A 26,374-nucleotide genomic window follows, 5' to 3' on the forward strand; every position below is an offset into this window, starting at 1 on the left:
GATACTTATTTGCTCCTTTTGTTTTGTTTTTTTTTCTTTCTCTTCTGCCTTCAAACTAAGATAATAATTTGCCTGAGCATTAAAGGGACTGCTGTCCGGACCACATGATCTCGGAGAGTCTTCAGTGAGAGACTCTCTCCACCAACATAGAACTGAAAGTTATCACCAGACCCTTTAAGAATTAAAATGTGCTCCTGGTTCTAGGTTGGTAATTATCCACGAATGGATGAAGGGACCTAAGAAAGCCAGCATGTTATTTGTTTGCCTCTTCTGGCTGCAAACTTCATTAAAGATCTAAAAAGAAAGGAAATAGTGTAAATACTGCAGGCTTACTTTCTGGCTAGACCCTAAAGCCATGGCAATAGAGCCGTGCCCAGTCCCTGAATTGGCTTATACCGACTCAGAAATTGGTATAAACGCTGGATTCAGAGCAGAATATGTGGCCTACGAGCTAGGATGGGTGACCTTGGCTAAGTCATTTACATCTCTGAGACCACAAATACTTACTTTTAAAATGAGATCTGTCTAAATAATCTCTAATATCCCTTCTCCTTCTTAAAAAAAAAAAAATCTATGGTCCATCCACCCATCCGACTTAACCCCCTCTCTTTTGTTAGAGCTGATCAAAAACCGTGATAGCTGGTAAACTGAGGCTGGCCAGAGCTTTCCCCCATTTCCAGAATGGCAGGAGTCCTCTACCATCTACACGTGCAAAGTGTTTTAAGGTATATTTCGGCCAAAGATCGCCTGAATTATACCTTCAATCACAAGCAGACTCTTGGTTCTAGTTTTTTTTTTTTTTTTTTTTTAAGATTTTATTTATTTATAAGAGACACAGAGAGAAGAAAGAGAGAGAGGCAGAGACACAGGCAGAGGGAGAAGCAGGCTCCATGCAGGGAGCCCGACGTGGGACTTGATCCCGGGTCTCCAGGACCATGCCCTGGGCTGAAGGCGGCGCTAAACCACTGAGCCACCGGAGCTGGCCTCTTGGTCCTAGTTTTAATTGTTTTAATGACAAAACTCAGAGGCTTTGGAGTTTATATGCCCACAACAGGGGAACGCTGGATTGGAGCTCAAAGTCAGAATAACTTCTGTCCCACCATTTGAGAAGGTTAATCGCATAATGTAGCTGTGTTTACTCAACTACACAACTATGCTCATATAAAAATAAGAGGACGGGACGCTGGGAAAAGCAAAAGAACAGACCTTAATAACCTAAAAGAAAAAAATTGCCGGAGGAATTGATTTTCACCTAAAATCAAAATATTAAGACCAATAGTAGGATCCGCCGCAGAGAGGTAGCACATTGGAAACCCAGGGCCACACAAGTAGTGGCACAAACACGGTAAGTGTAGGCCTCGGAGCCAGCAGCTCCATCGGAAGCTCCGCTTTATCATTTACCAGCCGTGGGACCTGGGGCGCAGCCGCCAGACTCTCAGTGTAGATGGGACCTGTGGGAGGGTCAGCGGGGCTGCTGTGTGTCCAGTGGCAATGCAAGCAGGGGGCTTGCACACAGCGCTCTCTTGATAACGACAGCCTGAGTCGTTTGGCCGGTCACTGCTACTAGTGCAAAGCAAATATTTGCCAAAGGCAGGATTTAAGCATCAATTAGTGAGAGCGGTGATCTACGGTAGAAGTATTACTGGGTTCTGAACCCCGAGATCTGCGAGAGCACACGGGCAAGAATGCAAAGCTTCTGAGACATCAGGATTTTAAATCCGCAGCACAGGCATTTATACGTCAGCAGCTTCCTCCAGGCAAAAAGGACTTCTGACGAAATGATCTGCTTACCTTCCTTGGCACTGGAAAACGGGTCACCAGAGAAAAATGCAGTTGCCTGTACCCGGGCGCTGACGTTCACGTTGTTGGTTTTTAGGGCCGACACGGTCTGCTGAACCTGTGAAGTAACCATAAAGGGAACGTTAGGGTATTTCCAACTAACATTAGAAATCCACAACCTGGGATCCCTGGGTGGCGCAGCGGTTTAGCTCCTGCCTTTGGCCCAGGGCGCGATCCTAGAGACCTGGGATCGAATCCCATGTCGGGCTCCCTGCATGGAGCCTGCTTCTCCCTCTGCCTGTGTCTCTGCCTATCTCTCTCTCTCTCTGACTATCATGAATAAATTAATAAAATCTTTAAAAAAAAAAAAAAAAGAAATCCACAACCTTCCAGATCGTCCTCCCACCATTTAGGATGCAGGAAGGAGTACCCGAGGACCTAGAAGTGTCTCCACCAGGTATCAGACGATGAGAGATGGCTCAGTTTATATGCAATAATTTTTCTAAACAGAACAAATAATAAATTTTCCCCTGCCTAAGGATTTAAGAAAAGAGACATATTCAATAAATATAAATGTCCCTTTGCTATTCGTGTCATTATTATTTGCTAAGGACAAAACTAAATGCCAAGGTCCTGCTCATCACTCACCCTGATTCTTCACCTACTACTAATGCAAATGCAGGGTGACCCATGGGGGCATCTTTGCTCTGCTTTGTATAGTAGTGGCCTCACTGCAAGGTCCATTTCCATATTTCCAGGTTCCCCATGTAGCAGGTTTTTACATACAAGATAGAAGAGGAGCTTGGAAACGGTACTATACCGGTATGCACGGAACCAGAAAAACTGTCATCCATAGACCCGGTCTGGGGAGATTCCTAATCAGTGCAAAGTGCACGATATTCTTATGCCACTGGCTGTCAAAATGGTTGGTTTCTTCCCACAGTAAGAAATAACACAGCAATCCAATACTTCAACACATCTATAGTTACATGTTTCATAAAACCATAATTAATACTTGTCCTTACTCTGTGCTATATTTTAATACATCACACTACACCCCATCCCACCCCACTCCACCCCATCCCACCCCATCCCATCCTACCCCACCCCAATCCCATCCCATCCCACCCCATCCTATCCCACCCCAATCCCATCCCATCCCAGTCCCATTCCATCTCATCCCAATCCCATTCCATTCAATTCTAAGAGAAATACTGATCAAGACCCACTAAATCAATCTGAAAAACGCTGCTCAGACCTTATAATAGTTCTAGGATTTTAGGATCACTAAGATCCCTCCAGCAACCAGACGCTGACAGTGAGACACACTGTCTCTAAGTGTGAATCCCGTCTGCCCCAGCCCTTTGCTGTGCTGCATGTGAGCAACGTCAACCTCTGAGACAACAGCAGGACTTGCAGCAGCAAAAATGCATCATGCCTGGTATCACCTGGCATGGAAGACTCAAATCTCCATCACCATGGAGAACTTCTTGTACCCAGTGGTGAGGATCCTGGGAAATGGGGAAGATGACGCTAACTCCAGACATACATGAATGACGGAGGATGAAAAGTCAAACATTTCTTTTCCTATCTGGGATATCTTTATACAGTTTTTCTCCTTTAACTGGATACACAAGATGGTCTTTGGATTCGGACTTAGCACCTTCTCTAAATATTATTTAAAGGGAGCATCAAACTTTTCCTGCTGGAAAAAGTAGGTACTCCAGTACTCCAGGTACTAGAGATGTACTATACCTTTTTTCCAAGCCACTTTATTGTCTTCTCCTTGCTGTACTTATAATACTTCTTTTTGTCTACTTCTGGATTGAAGAAAAAAAAAACATAAGTGTATTAAACAAAAAAATAAATTCCTAAGGTTATATCTTATACTATATATATACTATATATATCTAGATATATGCTATATATATTATATATCTATCTACATATATATACTATCTATATATATCTTAAAAATGTTTCATAACGGTTTATATTCTTGAAAAACTCAATTTATAAGCCTGGGAGTCTAAAAAAAAAAAAAAATCCCAAAACAGAACTTGGGTGACTCAGGTTTCATCCAACCATTAATTGAATGGGAATCTAAGCAAATCATCCAATTACACTAACGGTTCTCATCTCAAGGAGAAATTTTTTTTCTTCCCTTTTTGTTGCATCTATATGAGATGACAGATGTTAACTAAACGCACTGTGGTGAGCATTTCGTAACAGCTGTGAGTCAAGCCATCGTGCCGGACACCTTAAGCCCATACAGCGATGTGTGTCGATCGTTTAATGAAACTGGGAAAAGGCATAAAACAAAATCTGTAGAGAATGAATCCGTCATTTTTAAAACGCAGCAAATTAACACGGCAAGCAACCTTCATTTTTTGAAATAATTCTGAGCTTACCCTAGTGTTTTCCATTACAGACATCTTTTCTAAAATGAAAAGTGGAAATCCCAAGAAAGGAAACTGAAACTAAGTGCAGATGCATATGAAGTGCACTGCAGACGTTCAGGGGGAAAAAAAAAATCTTGTTAACTAATTGGCACTATCCTGGCGGGATCAGCGAGAGCAAAGAAGCGATAAACCCATCTTCGAAGGCGCTAGCAGCGTGACCACAGCTGTATTTCAGGGAATCCAGATTTACGACAGGCTTGACTCGGCCCTTAAGGGGATAAAGGCTCCAGGTCTTCTAGGGTCCACTTGCTCCCTTCGCAACCCCCTGGCTTTGCACAGGGTGACGTGGGCCCGAACGTCCTCGGTGACCCTTCGCCCAGGGAGTTTCTGGCTCTCTGGGCCACCGGCAGAGCCGGGCCCCTGGCTGTGGGGGGTGACCTGGGGCCCCCGAGAGCCCCGGGCCAGCGCAGACTCCCCCACCTGACTGCTCGCCATCGCCGTGGGAATGGTTTTCCGTGGGCAGGCCTGTCGCCTGCGCCACGCCACAGTTCCCACGGGCGAGGGGCTGGCCGTGGCTCCGAGCCTTGCTCCCCACTTCAGCCTGTGCTTGTCTGCACCGTGGGCACCAGGAGGCGTGACGGAGGGCCCGGAGCGGCAGAGGGGAGATGCTGCCAACGGTGCCAGAAGCCCCGGGGCCCCGGGGAGCGCCGCCTGCTGCGCTGGAGCCAGTGGCCCGGCCGTCCCGCAGCCTTGCTCCTGCCCACGGGCCCACACGAGGCGGTGCGGGGCGCGCAGGGGGCCCTCGCTGCAGGACGTGCGGCCGGGCGGGGAGCTCTGGGGCGCGTTCACCGCCTGAGCCCGGCCCCGGGCAGCTCGGCGCAGCCCGTCCTCAGAGATGCGCCTTGATGCCGCTGCGGCCTCCTGCGGCCTCCAGTCTCCACGTTCCTGAATGTCTGCAACCTGCCAGCTTCCTCGCCCTCCCGCCCCGAGCCCCGGAGCCCCGCAGGCCCTTCCTTAATCCTCTTGAAAATGCGCTGCCGGACTTGGTGGAGACCCGGGCCTGCACCGACCCTGGGCCCGGCGCCCGGCCCCGGCCGAGCAAGGCCACCCGCGGGGCTGGGCGCACGTGCCCACGCCCCACCCGCCACCAGCACTTAAGATTACTTTAGAAGGAAGCTTAGGGACGCCTGCCAGTGCCCACAGCACCACGCCGCGGTCCACGTGCAAGCCTGGCGGAGCCCCTCACGTACACTCCTCGTGGACGTTCAGAATGAATCTTGGGTGGGAACCGCGGCCTGGCCCACCCCACCTCAAAGGACCGGGCTAGAGGGACGCGGAGCGCGTCGTCCCAGGTCACGGAGCCAGCGGGCAGGGCAACCAGAGCCTACGCAGCGGACTCGACGCTCTGGGATCTGATGGTCGTTTTATTGAGATGAACTGGGTCCTGACCCTTGGCAGTGCTTCTGACCCTGCTCTTCGTGGGGGCACAACTTCTCCATGATTCTACAAACACTCGTCCTCCTGGTTCTTCTAGGTCTCTGGTGGCTTTGCTTCTGATTCGTTTCTGGCTCGGTTGCTGCTGCTCCACGGCCAACCGTACTTTTCTCAGGGGTGAGTTCATTTTTTCTTTTTTTCAAGAAGGCCAACCAAACCCAAGCAGGAAGCCTAGAGACACTGCTCACCTTCCTCCCAAACCGTCCTCCTGGTCAGCCAGGCCTGAACTTCAAGGCCATCACTCACTCCTGCCTCCCTGCCCACATTCTATCACTGGATTCCAGTATTACCTTTGCGGGGTCCACGGAGGAGGAAAAAACAAGACCAAATACATAAAAAAAATACCACGTCTGATATGAGGAGGCTTGACTTCTCATGGGTCTGTAACTACTTCATTTTTTTTTTAAATTACCTTTATTTAGGAATAGCGTTTATGTGGTTAATATACCCACTTTATATAATTTGAGGGTTTTGAACAAATACATATATACATATATACGGTCGTGTAACTGTCACCCCAAAACGTTCTCGAGCCCTTCTGTAGTCTATTGTTTCACACCTCTCCAGACTTCAGGTGACCACTGATCTGCCATCAAAATTGATTACTTTTTGCTTTATTCTAGAACTTCATGGAAATGTAATCATACAGCAAGTACTTTTTTGTGACCATCTTCTTTTGCTCCACATAATTTCTGTGAGACACATCCATTTCACTGCCACTTTTAATAGTTCTTTTGTCTTACGGGGTAGTATCCCATGTATGGACAGCCTACATTTTGTTTACACACTCACCTACCAAAGGGCATTTAGGTTGTTTCTAGTCTGGGGCTATTTTGAAAAAGTTGCTATGAAAACAAAAATGCTGCTCTGAACGTTCTTGCACAAGTCTTTCCATAGAGATGTGTTTTTGTAAGTCTTGGGTAAACCCCAGGAGTAGAATGACTGAGTCATAAGAAACTTGTCAAGTTGTTTACTATTTTATGCTTCCACCACCCAGGTAGGCAAGTTCCAGTTGTTCCTCACCTTATTGTTTTTTTTTTAATTTCAAGCCACTCTAGTGAATACTAATGATATTTCCTTGTGGTTTTAATTTACATTTCCCTGGTGACTAACGATATTGAACATGTTTTCTGGTGCCTATGGGCTATTTATAAATCTTCTTTTGCTAATTGTCTGTTCACACTTTCTGGCTTTTTTTTTTTTTTTTAACTGGGCTATATGAATTTCATCTCATTATTGTGTTAAGACAACTCTTTATATATTTGAGATACATATTTTTATCAGATATACCATGTAAAACATTTTCTTCCAACTATAGTTTATCTTTTTTTTTAGTGGGGTCTTTAAAAAAAACAGAAGATATTAATTTTGATAAAATGTAATTCATGGGTACATTTATAATTTCTTTTTTTATAATTAATAGGTTTTGTGTCCTAAGAAATCCCTGCCTATCCTCAGGGTCACAAAAGTTTTCTCTCTTCTTTTAGAAGTTCAGTAGTTTCCATTTCTGCATGTAAATTAGTGATCTATTTTGAGTTAATTTTTCTGTTAACACTGTTTTTCATATGAATATCCAAATTCTTCAGACCATTTGTTGAAAAGACTCTCTCTTCTCCCACTGAAGGATCTTTGTACCACTGAAAAAAATTCAATTGACCATATAAGTGTGGGTCCACTGCTGGGTTCTCTATTCTGTTCCATTATCTATATGTTTATCCTTACACCAATGCCACACTTCCTTGATTGTTATAGCTCTAGAGTAAGTCTTGAAATCAGATTGTGTGAGTTCTCCAACTTTATTCTTTTTCAAAATTGTCCCAGTTATTGCAGGTAGGTCTTTGCAAAGTCACATAAATTCTAGAATCAGCTCATCAATTTCTGGCTCTCTCCCCCAAGAAAGCCTGATAGGCATTACATTAAATCTATAGATCAGTTAGAAGAGAATGGACCTCTTAACAATATTGAATCTTCAAATTCATGAACATGGTATACCTCTCTATTTAATTCATTAATTTCTCAGCAATGTTGTGTAACATCCAGTATACTGGTCTTGCACATACTGTGTTATATTTATTTCTAGAACTTCATGATCTTTGATGATATTCTGTGTAATATGTTTTTATTCCATTGTCCAATTGTTCACTGCTAGTATACAAAAATACAATTCATTTTTTGTACATTGATTTTGTATCCTGTTTATTAGTTATAGTAATTTCTTTTGGTATATTCATTTGGGCTTTCTACATACATGTATATACTTTTTATGTATAAAGATGGTTTCACTATTTAATTTCCAATCTATATACCATTTTCTTTTTCTTATTTTGTGAAACTCTTAGGACTCCCACTCCAATGGTGAATAGAGTGGTCAGAGCAGACATGCTTACCTTCCACCCAACCATAGGGGAAAACCGTGTTCAGTCTTTTACAGTGAAGTATGATATTAGCTTAGGTCTGTCATAGACGCCATTTACCAGACTGAGGAAGTGCCTTTCTATTCTAATTTGCTAAGAATTTATTTTATGACTGAATTTTGTCACATGATTTTCCTGCATCTCTTGAAATGATCTACAATTTTTCTTTTGTCACGTGTAAACAGGTGAATTATGCAGATCGATTTTCTAATGTTCAACCAACTTTGCATTCCTGAGATAAACCCCACTTGGTTATATTATCCTTTTTATATATTTGATTTGCTGATATTTTATTAGCAATTTTTCAGTCTATGATCATAAGGGATATTGGCCTGGTTTTCTTTTTAAAATAATTTTGACTTTGATATTGGGGTAATTTTGGCTTCATAAAATTAGTTGGGAAGTATTCCCCCCTCATCTAATTTCTGAAAGGACTTGAGTAAGTATCATTATTTGAGTATTATTTCTTTCCTAAAGTAACGTAGAATTAAGCAGCGATGCTAGTTGGGCCTGGAGGGTTTTTTTTTTTTTTTTTGATAAATTTTTAATTACACATTTATTTCTAACTGAACATTCCTTGGACAAGATGATCACTAAGAAATATCCAATTCGGATATCTCAGAAGGCTACAAAAGGCTACAAGTGCGTAAATTATGGCCTAATTTTGAAATTTACAAATTTTGATAAGCAAAGGAGTTCAAAATATTCGTGAAGGCCATAGATTACCCACAATTATGAAAAATATCATAACACGTTTGTTCGTGTGTTAGACTTAACGTTTGCAAGAGCTGGTGAGTTAGATAATATGTACATATGTTGGGAGGTTTCTTTCCCTAATGTGTCTGGTGCCTATAAAACGGGTCTCAAACATCTGGAAAGACTGGGTTTACAAAATAAGGATGGAATAAAAGTGAGTCCACAATTAAATAACATGTTCAGCAATTGGGTAATCGGCTCACAGTCTTGCATTTCCCTGATGTATTATTGAACGAACTGCCTAGAGCACATTTTCACATCTACTTTCTCAATGTTTTCCATAACAGAAACTCATATGGTCTCTTTTTTTTCCCCCCTGCCCCCTGGAGATAGAAACTTGGCAACTGTACTTGGGGTATTTTAATCAGGTAAGTTTTCCTGGCTCTTCCTGTTAATCACATCGGACAGCCTAGTGCAGCTCTGGCGTGCAATGTGAAACAGTGTTCCACTCAAGATGAAGTTCATAACCCTTTATTAGGCCTTTCCCCTGTCATCCCTCCGCTGAATGTGAGCTCCTTTGGCAAGAAACAAAGTAAGCCCCAGAGCTAGCAAACAGAGACACATCACTTCCTTCACTAATAAAGCAGGCAGAGCCGAGTAAGGTCACCGCCACCATCACTGGGGATACAAACAACCGTGGCTGGTTTATGCAGCAGGGATGAGGTGGGTGGGGGAGGTTCTCATAAACCCAGCAGGCTTATCCAGATCTTTAATGCCACAGACTTCTGAGACAGCATCTGGAGTCTAATATCAAAACAGCTGGCTGGGGAATTTGAGTGTTTGGGGTTTTGCTCCGTCTGCACAGAGCCTATGGAGAGAACGGATGTTAATGGCATCAGCTCTCTTCCTTATGTTTGCTCCCTCCCGTGGACATCACCTGACCACCCCTAGCAGTCCTCCTTGTTTCTTGTTTGGAAAATCCTAGCAATAAAATACGGAATGGAAGCAAACACTAGCGTATAAAAGGACAGTAATTCAAATAAGCAGCCGATACCCAAGGCAATCACTGTTCTCTTTTCCTGAGAACAGGAAAGCTCACTGCCGGGATGAGAAGTCTGTCTTCTCCTTAAGGTGTTGCAGTCCCCTGTCTTCTTCTCTGTCTCCCTCTCTTTGCCTCTGGAAGGGAAATTATGAAGATGGGGTATATCCCAAGACTGTTTTGTTTTGAAATGAGTTTCTATTTTTATATGAGACACCACCTAAGGATTCTACCTAACACCTAAGTGTTCTGGAAGTGTTACACGGTTGCAAGAAGGAAGGGAAAGAGCTGCTGTCAGACAGGGGTTGCAGTTCTGGTGCCACCACTTCTATTGCCAGGATGCTAGTCCAGTAACTTCATCTCTTTGAGCCTCTGTCCCCTCATTTGCAAAAATGCAGGTTGTAACAGTGAAAGGGATACTGTAAAGATACAATAACTTATGTAAAATACAGAGGATACATAATTTCTCATTAGATGGTAGATGTTTTTGTTATTATCCAATTATCCCCATTCTACTTAATATATATATTTAGCAATGGACCATCAAACGGGTGCATATGGGTGTGCCCAGTACTTAAGCATCAACAAAGAATTAAAAATTTTCTAATTCAAAAAAATAAAATAAAATAAATAAAAATAAATAAAAATTTTCTAATTCAGAAGCCTTACTAGTACTCACATTCACTGAGCACTTACTATACATCTAGTACTCTCTGGGCACTGATTTACTTGTATTACATCATTTAATTCCAGAAACATCTCTTTATGGTAGCTAGCAGATAGACTATTAACTGCAATACTTAAATAACGCTCACATCCTGGTCATTCAATAATCTCAACACTATGAAGCTAAGAGAACAAAAAGCTTTATTTTATGATGTAGAACAACTTTGCAAAGTACTAAATATAACATATGGGGGATACTCTCAACCCTTCCAACTCTTCATCTTACAGACCAAGAATGCTGAAAACTGAATGATTTCAACACTATATAACAAACACACTTTTAATTTTCCTTATAAGCCAGTAGAAACTGAGATCAGATTACCAAACTATTCTCTTTTTTTAAAGATTTTATTTATTTATTTATTCCTGAGAGACACAGAGAGAGAGGCAGAGACACAGGCAGAGGGAGGAGCAGGCTCCCTGCAGGGAGCCCGACCCGGGACTCAATCCCAGGTCTCCAGGATCATGCCCTGGGCCAAAGGCAGACGCTCCACTGCTGAGCCACCCAGGCATCCCTACCAGAGTATTCTTAAAGAAATTCTTTCCCCAAAAAGATATGAAACAAATACAATAAAATATTAACATTTCTTGATTACCGGGTTGAGTACAAATGATACTTTTATCTGTTTTTTATCTGAATGTTTTATATCTTGAATTTTCTCAAGTTAAAATGATTGTTTTACTTGCCCATAGATACTTTCACTTTCTGAGCAGATATTTTATCAGCCTATATGTTTTCCAGGTTTCTTAACACGCCAGGCCTCAAATTTTTCTTTTTTAATGACAGTAAGGCAAAACATAAAGTGATAATTCAGATTTGATTTCCTATAGTAAAAGATGTATGCAGTTCTCTCTAGCAGTCTTGACAGTTTCTTCACAATCAAAACATTCTTTAAATCTTAATGGAAGGTTTAAAAACAAAACCAAACATTTTAAAAACAAGGAAAGAAAAGGAGTAGTAGGATCTCTTATAGCTCCCAAATATGCTTCAGCCTCTAAAAGGCCTGTTCATCAAAATACACATAAACAATCTCCCAGTACTTGCTTCACCCCTTAACCCAGAAGACAAATACGTGAAATACTGTCTTTATGTCGGTTCTGCGTGCAAGGACAGCATGCTGAGAGAGACAGCCTTGCCCATGAAGGTCCAAAGGGAAATGCATAGTATTTCGAAGTGTATTTAGAGCTGGTCAAACAGGTAAGTGCAGAACTTCCAACATTTAGGCAGTATTAAGAAGTCAGAGGTCGGGACAGCCGTTCAGATAATGATTCAATCAACGGTCAGGGGTCCGTGCGCAGGAGGGAAGGATGAGAGAGAGGGAAGCTCTTGCTCTGGAGCACAGGCCGCAAGCCAACACAGGCCGGTGCATTCACCTTGCTTCTGGATCTGGGCTTCTGGGTTTGGGGTTAACGTAACTGTCCTCGACACAGCTCGTAGGAGCACTGGGGATAACGAATCAGTTGCGTTTTCAATGTACGTGAGCTTGGCAAAATTCAAATGACTTGCAATTATCCTCCGTTACTGAAGCTCTCAGAAACGGCTGCGAGCTACTTCCCTCGAGACTGTTACGTCTCCCAGCTCAGGACCCGGCAAGGACTTTAACAGGACTCTTCAGACAAAACCTTGCTGCTATACACCATATGCAGAACGGAATGCTAGGCCCCGCCGAGCGTGAATTCAGTTGGATCGAAGATGTGAAATGCTATCAGTGAGGTCTCCCCTTTCGTGCTGAGCTCACACTTCTTGGAACCACCACTTTCTTGGGCTCAAAACCGTCACGACTGCCAAACCAGCCACCTTTTGTGAATCAGCAGCTTGCTGTCTTGTTTCCCGCACCACATTTCCACATTAACCCTGAGCCTGCCTGAGTGACCCTTTTGAGGCATGGATGCCACGTGTGCCCAGCGTTTCTAACTTTCCGGGACGTGCTCACGTACGCAGCCTCTCTTCTTTCTCTCAGAATCCAAAGGAACAGTGACTCGGGCTCATCTCCTGGGTTCCCCCAGCCCGCTCCTCCCACCTGTGCCGCCAGGAGGCCCCGTGCAGCCAGGGCCCGACGCGGCAGTCATCCTGGACTCCTCCTCCTCCTCCTGGACTGCTGCCCAGCAGCCGGGGAGGCTGGTTCCCCGGACAGGTGCCACCTGCCGCTAGCTCTAGGTGCTAAGCTCAGGCTACCGTCATTCCTACCGGAGCCCCGCAGCAGCCTCTGGGGACCTGGCCTTAGACTCTCCCATGTGCTTTCCACATTATGGCTCACACTCTGCTGACGCTCTGCTACCAGTAGGCAGAGTCCGACACACATAAGCTCCTTCTTCATCTGAGCGTGTGCCTGTGTTCCCACCCCTTTCCTTCCTTACCACCTTAAAGGCACCGCTGGCATCCTATACCCTGGCTCACCTGAACTCCTTAGAGCTGCTGATCATGACAAACTCTCTCATGAACCCATGCCTCTGTGATGTCTCTGACCTACCCTTCAGGGCTGCACTGGGAGCAACACGGTACCCAACTGCTTGCACTCTCCAGCTGCAAGGTTATACACCTGTCCTGGGTGCACCCAGAACACCCCGAGTTCACTTCTGTTACTCTCTGCTGCCATTGCCCTGCTTGCAATTTGTCCCCAGTAGACTCAGAGCTTAGTGAGACAAAGGATCATGTCTTATTTATAACCAGCCTGGAGTCTAACTCCAGTGCCCTACATAGGCTGCTTAGTTGGCACTCGATAAGCACTTCTGGATTCAATGAAGGCGTAGGCCTTACGTAATCTTACAAGTGAGAAATCCGAGGCCGAAAGCAGGTAAGGAACTGAACTAAAGTCACAGACTAGTTCAAAGAAGAACGGAGACCAAAGCCCAAGCCTCGTGACTCCTGGCCCTGTGGGAGACAGGCCACCATATTCCACAGGATACAATTTCAAAGCCTGAACGATCCAGTGCAACAGAGAACCAGTTCTGACAAGTGGAAGCAAGTCTGAACGACAGCTTCCCCGACGGGTGATTAGAACAAGCCTTACGTTCACGGGGACAGGTGCCCAGCCTTTCCAGCAGCCACAAGCCTGATTTCAAAGGCCACCTAGGATACCTTTCTCCTCTGTCACGTGTCGAAGTAACTTCTCGAGATCAGGAAGTCTCAGCAACAAGATGCAATTTGGAAACGTGTCATCCAGCACAACTTGATCTAGGGGCTGGAACTTTCCCTGAAAAAAAAAAAAAAAAAAAAAAAAAAAGACTTTATTCAGTCAAGAATGCAAGCACTCCAGTAGTCAGCAAACTCAGAAACTCACACCTTATAAGAAAAGAGAAAAAGACACATCATCTCGTAGCTGGACCTTTAAATAAAGTTCAAAGCCACCTGTTTCACCTAAAGAACCCCTACACTGGGCAGCCCCGGTAGCTCAGCAGTTTGGTGCCGCCAACAACCCAGGGCATGATCCTGGAGCCCCAGGATCGAGTCCCACGTCGGGCTCCCTGCATGGAGCCTGCTTCTCCCTCTGCCTGGGTCTCTGCCTCTCTCTCTCTCTCTCTCTCTCTCTCTCCTCTCTGTGTATTCTCATGAATAAATAGATAAAATCTTTAAAAAAAAAAAAAAAAAGAACCCCTACACTGGGAGAGGCTCCAAAACTGACCTCAGCTCCCTCCTGGAGCTCTTGAAAGCACTGGGGATCCAACCAGCATTACCACCCGTATCTAAAGTACAGTCACGGGATGAAGCGGGGATGGCGTGGGTGGATCTGGAAGAGCACTAGAAGCCATGGAAGCTTGCACAGATGGTGGAGACTGCGTTGGGCTGGTCCCAGCCATTCAGTGGGAAGAAGAACCAGCTGAGGTCACACAGCAGGGGCCCTGACCACAACTCAGGAGTAAGCCCAGATCGCACCCAAGCAAACAGCTTCCCCTCATCCTTAGCCCAGGGCTGAAGAAAGAAGAAAATTAACCAAAATGAATCCACTCTTGCCAGAGCCGTCTGACAGCGCTTCCAAATGTTGACCATAAGGAAAGACAAGACAGCCAGGCGGGTAGGTGCAAGGAGGCTGCTGTTAAGTCCGGCTCATCTGCAGAGGTGGGTGTGCGAGGCCTGGGAGCCCAGGGGCCAGGGCGCACACACAGGAATTCAGAACATTCTTCTTCCCAATCAGGTTGTTTTTACTGAACTGTCAGGAGCGTGGAGAGGTGAAGTCTGTCTAAATGATTAGTGCCCTGACTTGGAGATACTGGACCTTATAGAAAACGTATGGCCCTGCCCATGTCCCACTGCTAGCTCACTCTGCTGTTCTGTTTTGGCGACAACCCCATAGGAAGACAAAGAAACCATCTGGTCAGTTCTCTCACTGCAAATATAGCTTTCTTTGGTTTTAAGGGTGAAAACTCGTTCATTCAGTAGCAGGTGTGAAGGCTCCTTGTACTTTCTCTTAAGTCAACAAGTGGCAAGAAATGCCTTAATTGAAATGCTTTTTTCCATCAGATAGTAAGAATAACCCGCAGACTTCCCAAGTCTTGCTGTCTCTAGATATCTACCTTAATCTACATTCTTCCATGGTCAACAAATATTTTCAATATTTAGCAGTTTAAAACAATATTCTGATTTATATATAATGGACTGCCACACAGTAATGATATAATAATTTCATAATTAGGGATACCTGGGTGGCTCAGCGGTTTAGCACCTGCCTTTGGCCCAGGGCACGATCTTGGAGTCCCGGGATCGAGTCCCACATCAGGCTCCCTGCATGGAGCCTGCTTCTCCCTCTGCCTGTGTCTGCCACTCTCTCTCTCTCTCTCTATGTCTATCATGAATAAATAAATAAATAAATCTTAAAAAAAAAAGCCAACTATGTGTTAAAAAAATAATAATTTCATAATTAATTTCATTCTCCCTTTCTTTACCATATAGGCCCCAAAAGGAAACACAATAGCAACCTGCTTCAAAATAAAGTCAATAACAGTTGGCATAGCTAGAAAGAAGAATCTCTCTGGTGTTAAACCTTATGATTAGAAAAGAGCAGGTCAACGTTTCAAAAGCGCATCCCAATATCCTTTCACTCAATAGGATAAGATTGTATCTAAAATGCAGGGAAGGAAGGAAATACCTAAATGTCTCATGAGTTATCTCATAGGGCATTTCAGGTATTTGAGAAGAAAAAGTAGGACGGTTTACAATGAAAGCCAACACCACTTTGAGCAGGATTTCTGCTTCGCTGTCCCTGTCGACCTGAACCAGCCACGGTACCCTCGGGCCTCCCAGGGGGCCTGGCTGAGGGCTACTTTGCCACAGTCGTGGTCCTAACGGGACACGGGCAAACACCCCCACGACATGGAGGGAGAGGCTTTCTCTCTGTTCATGCATCCCAGAAAACAAATGGGAGCCAACTCAAGTATTGAACTGAATACAACCGGGTCCTTCCTTCTGGGGGTGACCAGAACCACTCCTGCTCCCTAGAGATGAAGACTTCCTAGCTTCATTGCTTATATACCTTAAACTGCCTCGCTTCACGGTAGCTTCCAGATGATGAGCACCATGGATGAAGCGAGGAATAAAACCTCCCGGGTCCACATGCCAGGACGGAGGATGTAGGGAAGGAGGAGAATGCAAGAAGCTAAGCTGCATCAGGAGAGAAAGCGTGACTTAAAGTTTCAAGTCCGTTTTATTGCTTTCAGTTTTTAGAGCAAATTAAATTGACAGACCTGTATGGAAGCAAATTAAATTGACAGACTGTATGGAAGTTCTGGAAATTTGGTCTAAGGACTAAGTAAGATGAGCCCAAAAACATTTACACAATAAGCAAACATCGGGGTATAAAAACCCAGATTCTTCCAAGCAGTTTGAATAGCACTTCTTCCTTAAAATTGTTAATTCACAGGTTTTCCAACTGTGGTTGGTAAATCCCTGGGAGTCTCTAATACCTTTTCAAGGTCATTTTCACAATAATGCTAAGATGCTATGAGCATTTTCACTGTGTTGACATTTGCCCTGCAGAGGTGGGCAGAGGTGCAGCCTCCTGAGCACCAGCCATGGCCATGGCACCAACCTGTGCTCCTGTGTTCAACCAGGAGCTCCTGTGCTCTCCACTGCCATGCAGGGCAGTTAAAAAAAAGAGAAAAAACCAGTTTTACTGAAGGATATCCTTGATTAAGGAGTAAAAGCAATTACTTTTTGGTTAAACCTTGACCCTGAGTGCAAATCTTTTAAATATTCCGTGTGTTAAAAGTGATGTTAAAGCCCTTCTGCTACCCAGGCACCGTGATGACCTCAAGAAAATGTCCTTGCATCACTAAGCCAGGAGCAGAAATGGCCCCTTTTTCCCCTTTTTGTAGGATACCATTTTCAACTGGAAAAAACCATCGTGGACTATGGCTGTTCAGACTTGGGTGTTTGGCTGGACATCAAAAAAGTGAACCCGTCACCTCAAGGAAGAGACTGGCAGTACTTGTAGCCTATGATACAATTTTAATTTCCAAGTGAAAATCAGAATCGTAGAAGAGTGGCCTCTGCAGCCGTGACAGCTTCCCGATGACTCGGTGGTGACAGCAACAACGGAGAGAGAGACAATGAGGTGTGTCCAGACGTGGAAGGTCTGCAGAATCCAGCGGAACAGTATTCTCCCAGTGACTATCCCAATGCGTGATATTACAAAGTCGTATGTGGGTAAAAATATCCATTCTCGGTGCAAGACAGACCAACAGACTCACATGAACAGAACATGGGGACTTCACTGACGGGGTTTCAGATTCCGCATCGCCACTGACGTTTCAGAAACCGCCCCCTCCATGTTTGGAGTGGTTTCAAACAAGAGCATCCAGTTACCTGAAAGAGCCTATTGCACCGTCCTTCCCTTTTCCGACTACGCATCTCTGCGGGGCTGCACACTCTTCATATACTTCCACCGAAACACGTGCAAACAGACGGATGCAGAGCCAGATACGAGAACCTAGACGTCGTCTGTTGAGCCCGACATCAACGAGATTTGCAAAAAATGGAAAACAGGGCCACACCCTCCACTGGATCTTTATGTTATCACGTAATGGGCTTATTATTTTTATTTCAAAATAAACTAATAGAATTATTTTTAGATTTCTCAGTTTTCATTTCTAATGTAGTCAACGTATCAGAATCTATACATTCTACACATGTATCAGAATCTATACATGATACATCCAATGTATAAATGTATCAGAACGTATATTCGAATGTATCAGTATCCTGATAGATAAAATCAGGAGCAAAGAGCTTTTGGGGACCCTCAGAAACTGTCAGGAGTGTAAAGGTATCCTGAGATATGCCGCAGGACCTCTGGCTGAAACTATCACTCCGTGAAGTCTGTCCTTACACTGCACAGGAAACTTCATCCTGTGGATCCTAACTGGGATCCCTAAAGTCTCGGGTGCAGCAGCCCCATTAATGAGCTTTTCCTAGGCACACCACAGTTTACCTAAAGTCTCTCACAAAGAAGAAAATGAAAGAAAATAAGTCTTCTTTCCTCCCCGAAGGCCTGAGGGAGGTCCGTTCCTTAACATCTGTACTGTATTTCAAAACTAATGAGTACTTCACGATAACATTTTCATCGTTAGGCTTTTTGCCACACGAGCCGGGCACGTGGCAGAGAGGGCTCGGCCGTTCTCAGAAGTCACAGGAAAACTAGATCAGGGCTGGCTCTCAGGCGTGGAGGTGCCCCAAGCCATCCCAGCCCACCTGGTACCCATCCATGTTCTATACCAACGACGCCAACCTGAGTTAAATTACACAACGTCTGAATTGTGGGGGCTCTACATCTGGGTCACGGGGAGCAAAGAGAGAAGCTCAGCCGAAGAGCACCCTAGTCCGTCGTCCCCTCACCGTTAACACCCCCAACAGGGAGACCCACCTCCTTATCAGCCTTTCTGAGGTAGTGGAGAAGCAGAAATAGAGGATCCATGGGTGTGGCGAAGTGGAGCAGACCGCCTACAGATTAAAAAGAGAACAAAGGAAATTAAATGTCTTGGAAAGACAACTTAGTTATTTCATCTTAATCCCAATGTGGAAACCATTCCTTGAAAAATATACGTGGAATTCCAAATTCAGAAGTTCTTCTTACATAGGCACAGGATTTTTTTTTTAATAATAAATTTATTTTTTATTGGTGTTCAATTTGCCAACATACAGAATAACACCCAGTGCTCATCCCGTCAAGTGCCCCCCTCAGTGCCCGCCACCCAGTCACCCTCACCCCGCGCCCTCCTCCCCTTCCACCACCCCTAGTTCGTTTCCCAGAGTTAGGAGTCTTTATGTTCTGTCTCCCTTTCTGATATTTCCTACCCATTTCCTCTCCCTTCCCTTATATTCCCTTTCACTATTATTTATATTCCCCAAATGAATGAGACCATATAATGTTTGTCCTTCTCCGATTGACTCATTTCACTCAGCATCATACCCTCCAGTTCCACCCACGTCGAAGCACATGGTGGGTATTCGTCATTTCTAATGGCTGAGGAATATTCACTGTATACATAGACCACAGCTTCTTTATCCATTCACAAATTACCAAAACTGGATCAGGCACAGGACTTTCTATAGGACTCTTTCGAAAGGCAGAATGTGCTAAGTGTTGTCACCACCTGTCACCTAACACTGTTAATACAGTCTCATTAACTATGTTCCCTGCGCTGTATTTTTCATTTCTGTGACTTATTTATTTTACAACTGGAAGTCTGTACCTTTTAATCTTCTTTAATTCAGCCAGCCGTCCCCCCAACTCACCTTCCCTCTGGCAACCACCAGTTTGCTCTCTGTATTTTAGAGTCTTTTTTGGGGCAACTGGGTGGCTCAGGCAGTGTCTGCCTTTGGCTCAGGTCATGATCCCAGGGTCATGGCATTGAGCCCTGTGTCGGGCTCCCTGCTTAGTGGGGCGTCTGCTTGCTCCCATCCTCTACTTATGCTCTCTTTCTCTCAAATAAAGAATATCTTTAAAAAAAAAAAAAAAGTGGGGGCAGCCTGGGTGGCTCAGCAGTTTAGCGCTGCCTTTGGCCCAGGATGTGATCCTGGAGACCCAGGATCAAGTCCCGCATCAGGTTCCCTGCATGGGGCCTGCCTCTCCCTCTGCCTGTGTCTCTGCCTCTCTGTGTCTCTCTCATGAATAAATAAATAAAATCTTAAAAAAAAAGTGTTTTTCTTTGTCTCTTTTGTTGTTTATTTGGTTGGTTTCCTAAATTCCATTTATCAGTGAAATCATACAGCATTTTTCTTGGACTGACTGACTTCATTTAGCATTATACCCACTAGGTCCACCCATGTTGTCACAAATGGCCAGATCCCATTATTTTTTATGGCCGAATAATATTCCATTGTAAATATACATACATATGTATTGTTCTAGTTGAAGTTCATATATGAATTGTTTTAGTTGATATATATATACACATATATATGTCTCCTCTGACAAAGGAAACAAAAGCAAAAATGAACTATTGGAACCACCCAAAAAAAAAAAAAAAAAAGAGATCTGGACATTGAAGGAAACCACCAACCAGATGAGAAGGCAACTACTGAATGGAAAAAGATACCTGCAAATGATACAGCCAATAGAGGGTTAATTTCCAAAATACATAAAGAACTTATACAACTCAACACCAGAAAAACAAATAATTTGATTAAAAAATGGGCAGAAGACCTGAATAGATATTTTTCCAGAGAAGACTTCCAGATGGCCAACGGATACATGAAAAGATGCTCAACATCCCTCATCATCAGGAAAATGCAAATCAAAATCACCATGAGATATCACCTTACACCTGTCCGAGTGGTTAGAATAAAAAATACAAGAAATAACAAGTGTTGACAAGGACACAGAGAAAAAGGAACCCTTGTGCGCTCTTGGCAAGAATGCGAATTGGTTCAGTCACTGTGGAAAACAGTATGGAGGGAGATTCCCCAGAAAAGTAAAAATAGAAGTGTCACGTGATCCAGGAATTTCACTACTATTTGCTCAAAGAAACAGAAAATACGAATTCAAAAAGATACATGCACCCTGATGTTTATTGCAGCATTATCTACAGTAGCCAAGGGATGGAAACAGCCTAAGTGTCCACCGAAGGATGAATGAAGAGACAAGATATGGAATATTTAGAAATCTTTTTTTTTTTTTTTTTTTTTTTTTAGAAATCATTTTTAACAGAGGTCCTCCCACCATCCCAAATAAGGGGCAAGAGTCAGGGGAAACACTGACCGAACGTGAACCAGGGAAACATTAGGAGACCTGTATGTATAAGTTTACCTATAAAGCTTCAGTAAAAGGTAATTTCCTATGTTTTTGAGGATGAAGCCATGGGCAAGCAATAGTCTTCCCTCCATACATAGCTCTTTTTATGGTCTGTGGGTTAAGAGCTCGAAACTGCCAGTGATTTAAAGCTCAGAAAGTGGTTCCCCACCTGAGGCCCTGCCCTATCCAAACCTCACCCTATCCTCCTACTCCCTGAGAAGAGAGCCTAATAATAAGACTGAGCGTAAGAAACAGGACACTCTGTAGCAAGATTCATGGTATTATCCAGGAAAAAAAGGCAAATCAAACAAACTAGTCTATCCATTCCCCACTTTTCTTCCCTCATCACAGCCCATCCAAGCATCCCAGACTCTCTTCCATAAGCCAGAAGATATAGTTCATCAAATGGAATAATAAACAATTCCTTTATCTTTATACTTATTTTGGTTTCAGGGAACATACGTACTTACTTTTATTCCCTAACAGAGCAACCCACCTCTACAGCCAAGAACTTCTAACCCCTAAATTATATATGCAATTCCATTTCACAGTAAGTGAAAGGAAATTTAAGATAGTAATGCACATTATATTAGTTGATTGTTCTTTTTAAAGTAGAAGAGAAGCTTATGAAAACAACCTCTTAGAAGCTCTAAGCTCCTTTTATATGAAGCATCCACGATAGAAATTAGGAACCGGTTTCTAGGTCTGAAAACAATATCCTGGTGGCTATTCTTAAAAACAGTTCTCTCTTCAAGGCTGAGTTTAAAAAGAAGACGATAAAAAAAAAAAAAAAAAAAAAAAAAAAGAAGATGATGAAAAAAGCAGGCACTTTGCTATGAACCTAAAACCACTTGAATAAATAAGGTCCAGTAAAAAAGAAAGGGGGGGGGGGCAGGTACCAGCTCTGACAGTCCAGGAGAGGAGATCAGTATTTCCCAGTATCATCTGGGTGTTACTGTGTCTCTCTAGCTAAACCCAATTGCAAGTGCATCACGTTAGGAGTTGGAACTCTCATATTTTGCCAGATCAATGAGCACAGCAGCAACAATAAAAGGGAATGCAGACTTTCCACCTGCCAGACACATACACAGACGGCCACTGCATTTTGGCGACCGAAAGCCATTGCACATATTCTCAGGCACGTAGGTACAGGAAATTTGTCACCAGCAATAAACTCTTGCTCTGGAATGTCTCAGAAGAAAGTGGCCTTTCCATCTTGGCACTAAGTGAAGACATACACGGCCAACAGAAAACAGAGGGCTTACAAAGAGATACAAAAATGCTCCCCAAAAACCATGAGAAAAGAGGCAAAGGCAACGCGAAATGCCTCAGCTATCCCCGACTCCCCCCACCTCCCGACTCCTAGAACCATCAGGACACGTCGTATCCGTTTTCCTTCTGAGTCAATGCTGCCCCCAAATCAGAGGACCAGTAAAAGAAACAGAACGTTGGTGCTGGGTATGTCGGGGATATGTGGGTGAGGGCAGTAATAATTTATATGACAAAGCATTAAAAAATCTGTTATATTCCATTTTATTTTAAAAGCAGCAGCAGTATCCATTTGCACAGGAATAAAATGCTACTACTAAAATGCGAAGATCCTCAGAAGTGCCTAACAGAAGAACAGAGTTCCCAGCCCATACAATGCAAACCCGCACGTTAGAACGATCATCTAATTTCTTTTCTTTCTTTCTTTTTTTTTTTTTTAAGATTTTATTTATTCATGAGAGACAGAGAGAGAGAGAGAGAGAGGCAGAGACACAGGCAGAGGAAGAAGCAGGCTCCATGCAGGGAGTTCAAGGCGGGACTCGATCCCGGGACCCCAGGATCACGCCCTGGGCCGAAGGCAGGCACCAAACCACTGAGCCACCCGGGGATTCCCCGATCATCTAATTTCTAAGAACCCATCAGTGTTTTAAGACACAAAGCAGAGTTATTAGTTTAAATTGTCCTACTATGTAAGATATGCTGGATATTGATCTTAACTTGCTCCAATGATCTTCCCCTTGCCCTGGATTACACCCTGCTAACGCCCAGGCAGCCACGGCATGGGCCCGACTGCAAACTGGGCCGCCAGGCCTGTGCCTCCACCCGTGAAGGGTGGGAAAGCCTTCCCACACCAAGTAGGTGTTTGGTGAATGGAAATATATACACGAGTCACTCACCTGATTGGACTGATTGGTCTATAAACCAAGAGTGGTGTTTCTCCTTGAAAACTTTTATTTCAAACAGCTGCTGGAGACACAGATCGAACAAGTAAATGGTTCCTTCCCCTGTTGAGACAAATCTGGTTTTTATTTGTAAGTTTTCACACGCACGGAGCATCAAGAGGCTGTCGAGGCTGTCCCCCAGTTCTGAGGAGTGTCCCTACTATGAACATAAACACATTCTACACGGACTGGCTCCAAGGAAAGCGTGTGGCTACCATAGACGCTTATTCTCCAGCTCTGTGATCCTCACTCAACTCAAACCAATAAATAAAAAAGTGCAAGTCATTCATCTCAACTGCTACAAAGCGTCTCACTGACTCCTGCGTTAGGTCACGAAGGGAAACCCGTTCTTAAACTGCCCAAACCTACTGGTTCAGCCAGATGCACCGAGCTGGCGGGTGGCTCCTCCCATGGGGACCCCAAGGGCCAGCTCTGGGCAAGGAAGGACCTCGAGTCTGAATCTATGTGCACCACATGCTGGGCGTGTGCCCTTGGGTAAGGTATGGAAACCTTTCTGTGCCTCTGTTTCCACCTCTGTAAAGTGGGAGCAATATGGAACCGACCTCACAGGTTTCTAATCTAAGGATTAGAAAGGCAGAGCACGTGCAGAGTTCTCAAAACAGTACCTGGTACGTAGTAAATGCTCAGCGAACGTTAGCCTTTATTTTTCCACAGTCACGTAGTAAATGCAAACATTTGTTCCTCTGTTGTTTATTTTTTTATTTTTTTAAAAAAGATTTATTTATTTATTCATTTGGAGAGAGTGACAGGCAGAGACACAGGCAGAGGAAGAAGCAGGCTCCATGCAGGGAGCCTGACGCGGGACTCGATCCCGGGACTCCAGGATCACACCCCGGGCTGCAGGCGGCGCTAAACCGCTGAGCCACCAGGGCTGCCCTGTTCCTCTGTTGTTTAAAGGCATTTACATAAAATAAATTTTACAAGGAGTCTGACTTTTTTTGTGCACCTTTACTTTCGTTGCATGCTTCACAACCCTTTACTGCTACCAAAGACTTCGCTTGAAAAAAATTGCTTGCCTCAACTTAGTCTGATGTGTAATGAGGAGTTCCGGGTAATATAGCTGACCGATTCCATTTTCAATTCAAATTCAACTCCACGTTGAGGAAGAGGACACGGGAAGAAGCCAGAAATGTGTGTCTTTCTTGTGGCTTCCAATGGTGTCTTTCCATCAACACCAATAAGGCACCACCCATTGGCTTTCCTTTGCTCTTACTATTCAGGACCGACCCACCAGCACAACACTCTAATTGGCTACGTATCAGATGTCGACCCAAAACCTTATAAAATCAATTACAACCTTCTAACATACATCTTGTAAAATAATGAAAAAATAATCCCACATGGAGGTGCATCAATACTACTATGTATTTATGGAATATTTTAATGTTTTTGCCTGAAAATCAAACACAAAATGCACTTAATAGAGTCAAAATGAAATCAGTTGCCATAGAATATGTATCTCTGTACAAAACGCTTTCTATATTAAAAAAAATCACTTGGGCAGCCCAGGTGGCTCAGCGGTTTAGCACCTGCCTTTGGCCCAGGGTGTGATCCTGGAGACCCGGGATCGAGTCCCACATCGGGCTCCCTGCATGGAGCCTGCTTCTCCCTCTGCCTGTGTCTCTGCCTCTCTCTCTCTCTGTGTCTCTCATGAATAATAATAAAATGAATTAAATAATAATTTATTTTATAACAATTCATTTATTAATGAATGAATTTGTAATAATAATTCATTTTATAAATAATATGAATAAATAAATAAAATTTATTTAAAAAAATCACTTCTAGACTGGGAACAAATACACTGCCTTTTGGTCAGAACGAAATTATGGAAGTACCACTAAACAATGAAAACACTCAAAATCCTGGCAGGTCAAGAGAAAACTTTGTTTTTGTTGTTGTTTTACTCTGATTATTTTACTTCACCACATAACATGAATGTAAGTGGAGGCTAATGTTGGATAGCTGCTTTAAGAAGAGTTGGCTTAAGAAAGCTGAAGATTAGTCTGTTTTCAGAGAGAAACTAAACACACCACTTCTTATCTTGCATGCATTTCTGATGAGCGAACAGTTGTACCGATTCAGGAGAAATAAAAAATAAAAAATAAATAAAAAATGTTCAGATCAAGCTTGCTTTTGTCACCCAGCAACGCCGTCTTGCCTTTAAAAGCTAGTAAGGAAGGACAGACGTACGAAGGTAAATAAGTATACAGACTTTTTGGCAGCAATGTTTAAAAAAAAACCTTAAAGTTACTGCTATGGGAGAAGGGGAGAGGAAAGCTTACCTGAACATGGGTTCACCAATTTTACAAACATAAGCCCACTTTTCATCTTCTTTGAAGCATCTTTTAAATACTCTGAAAAGAAATGATGAGTTTGTAAAAGTTAAGACATTTGCTTTGTCGCTCACCTTATTTACTCTGTTTTTCTTTTCCCTTCTGTTTACGTGGTTTTTCTTTGTAAACTCTCGAGCTCCTATATGGTTGTACCCTCTGTGTCCTACGTAGGCCTTCTCAAGCCTATAGGCCTATGCATCACCTCTATTTTCTCCAAATAATGTATCTTTAATCTATATGGAATACGCCTGGGTAGAAGACATGGAGAGGAGATCCAACTCTTTTTTTTTTTTCTTTTTTCCAATGAACTGCTCAGTTGTACCAATGCGGTCTTCTAAAAACCCATGACTGGAACAGATCCTTTAGGCTACGTGTTTATTTATTTATTTATTTATTTTAAATTTTTAACTTATTTATGATAGTCACAGAGAGAGAGAGAGAGAGGCAGAGACACAGGCAGAGGGAGAAGCAGGCTCCATGCACCGGGAGCCCGACGTGGGATTCAATCCCGGGACCCCAGGATCACCCCCTGGGCCAAAGGCAGGCGCTAAACCGCTGCGCCACCCAGGGATCCCTAGGCTACGTGTTTAAACTACACTTATAAGTCTGCGTATGGGAACTCTATGTCGGTCCACTAGTCCGTGTCTTTATTAGCATTACTATTTCAACATTTTGATTATTACAGCTTTAAGATACATTTCAATATCCATCGAAATAAGCTCTCTCATTATGTGTCCTCTACAATATTTTACTGTCAAAGTTTTAATCGTGTAGATCAAACCACGATGGCCATTTTATTCATAACCTCCTCCACGCATTTTGAATGCACCCAGACTCCTAGAGACTCTCTCTCCAGATGGAACAAAGGGGATGGATCATCGAGCAGAGCAACAACCCCCCAAAAACGCAAATCGGAGAGCTTTGGGGTAAGGAGCGGCTCTTTATGGTTTTTATTTTCTCTGGCCCCACTCCCTTCCCCTACTTCAGATCTTCACACGCTTAAATGTAGCAAGCGTGATTAGAGATCGGTT

The 26,374-nt window shown here is 43.6% G+C and overlaps 1 protein-coding gene across 5 annotated transcripts in view; it reads right to left on the reverse strand.

Moving 5' to 3' along the window:
- Window positions 1-26,374, reverse strand: part of RNASEH2B (ribonuclease H2 subunit B) — a 68,488-nt gene that overhangs the window by 20,595 nt on the left and 21,519 nt on the right. For 4 of the 5 annotated variants that reach the window (XM_072760521.1, XM_072760518.1, XM_072760516.1 and 1 more), the window contains 6 exons: window positions 25,293-25,364; window positions 22,942-23,049; window positions 18,407-18,483; window positions 13,630-13,744; window positions 3,535-3,599; window positions 1,792-1,897 (listed from right to left, as the gene is read on the reverse strand). In XM_072760521.1, coding sequence (XP_072616622.1) covers window positions 1,792-1,897; window positions 3,535-3,599; window positions 13,630-13,744; window positions 18,407-18,483; window positions 22,942-23,049; window positions 25,293-25,364 — 543 coding nt within the window. Of the gene's footprint in view, window positions 1-1,791; window positions 1,898-3,534; window positions 3,600-13,629; window positions 13,745-18,406; window positions 18,484-22,941; window positions 23,064-25,292; window positions 25,365-26,374 lie in introns of those variants that run through there. The other variant, XM_072760519.1, reaches the window with a different exon arrangement.

Source organism: Vulpes vulpes, chromosome 6 (genome assembly GCF_048418805.1).
Source record: "Vulpes vulpes isolate BD-2025 chromosome 6, VulVul3, whole genome shotgun sequence".
Lineage (NCBI taxonomy): Eukaryota > Metazoa > Chordata > Mammalia > Carnivora > Canidae > Vulpes > Vulpes vulpes.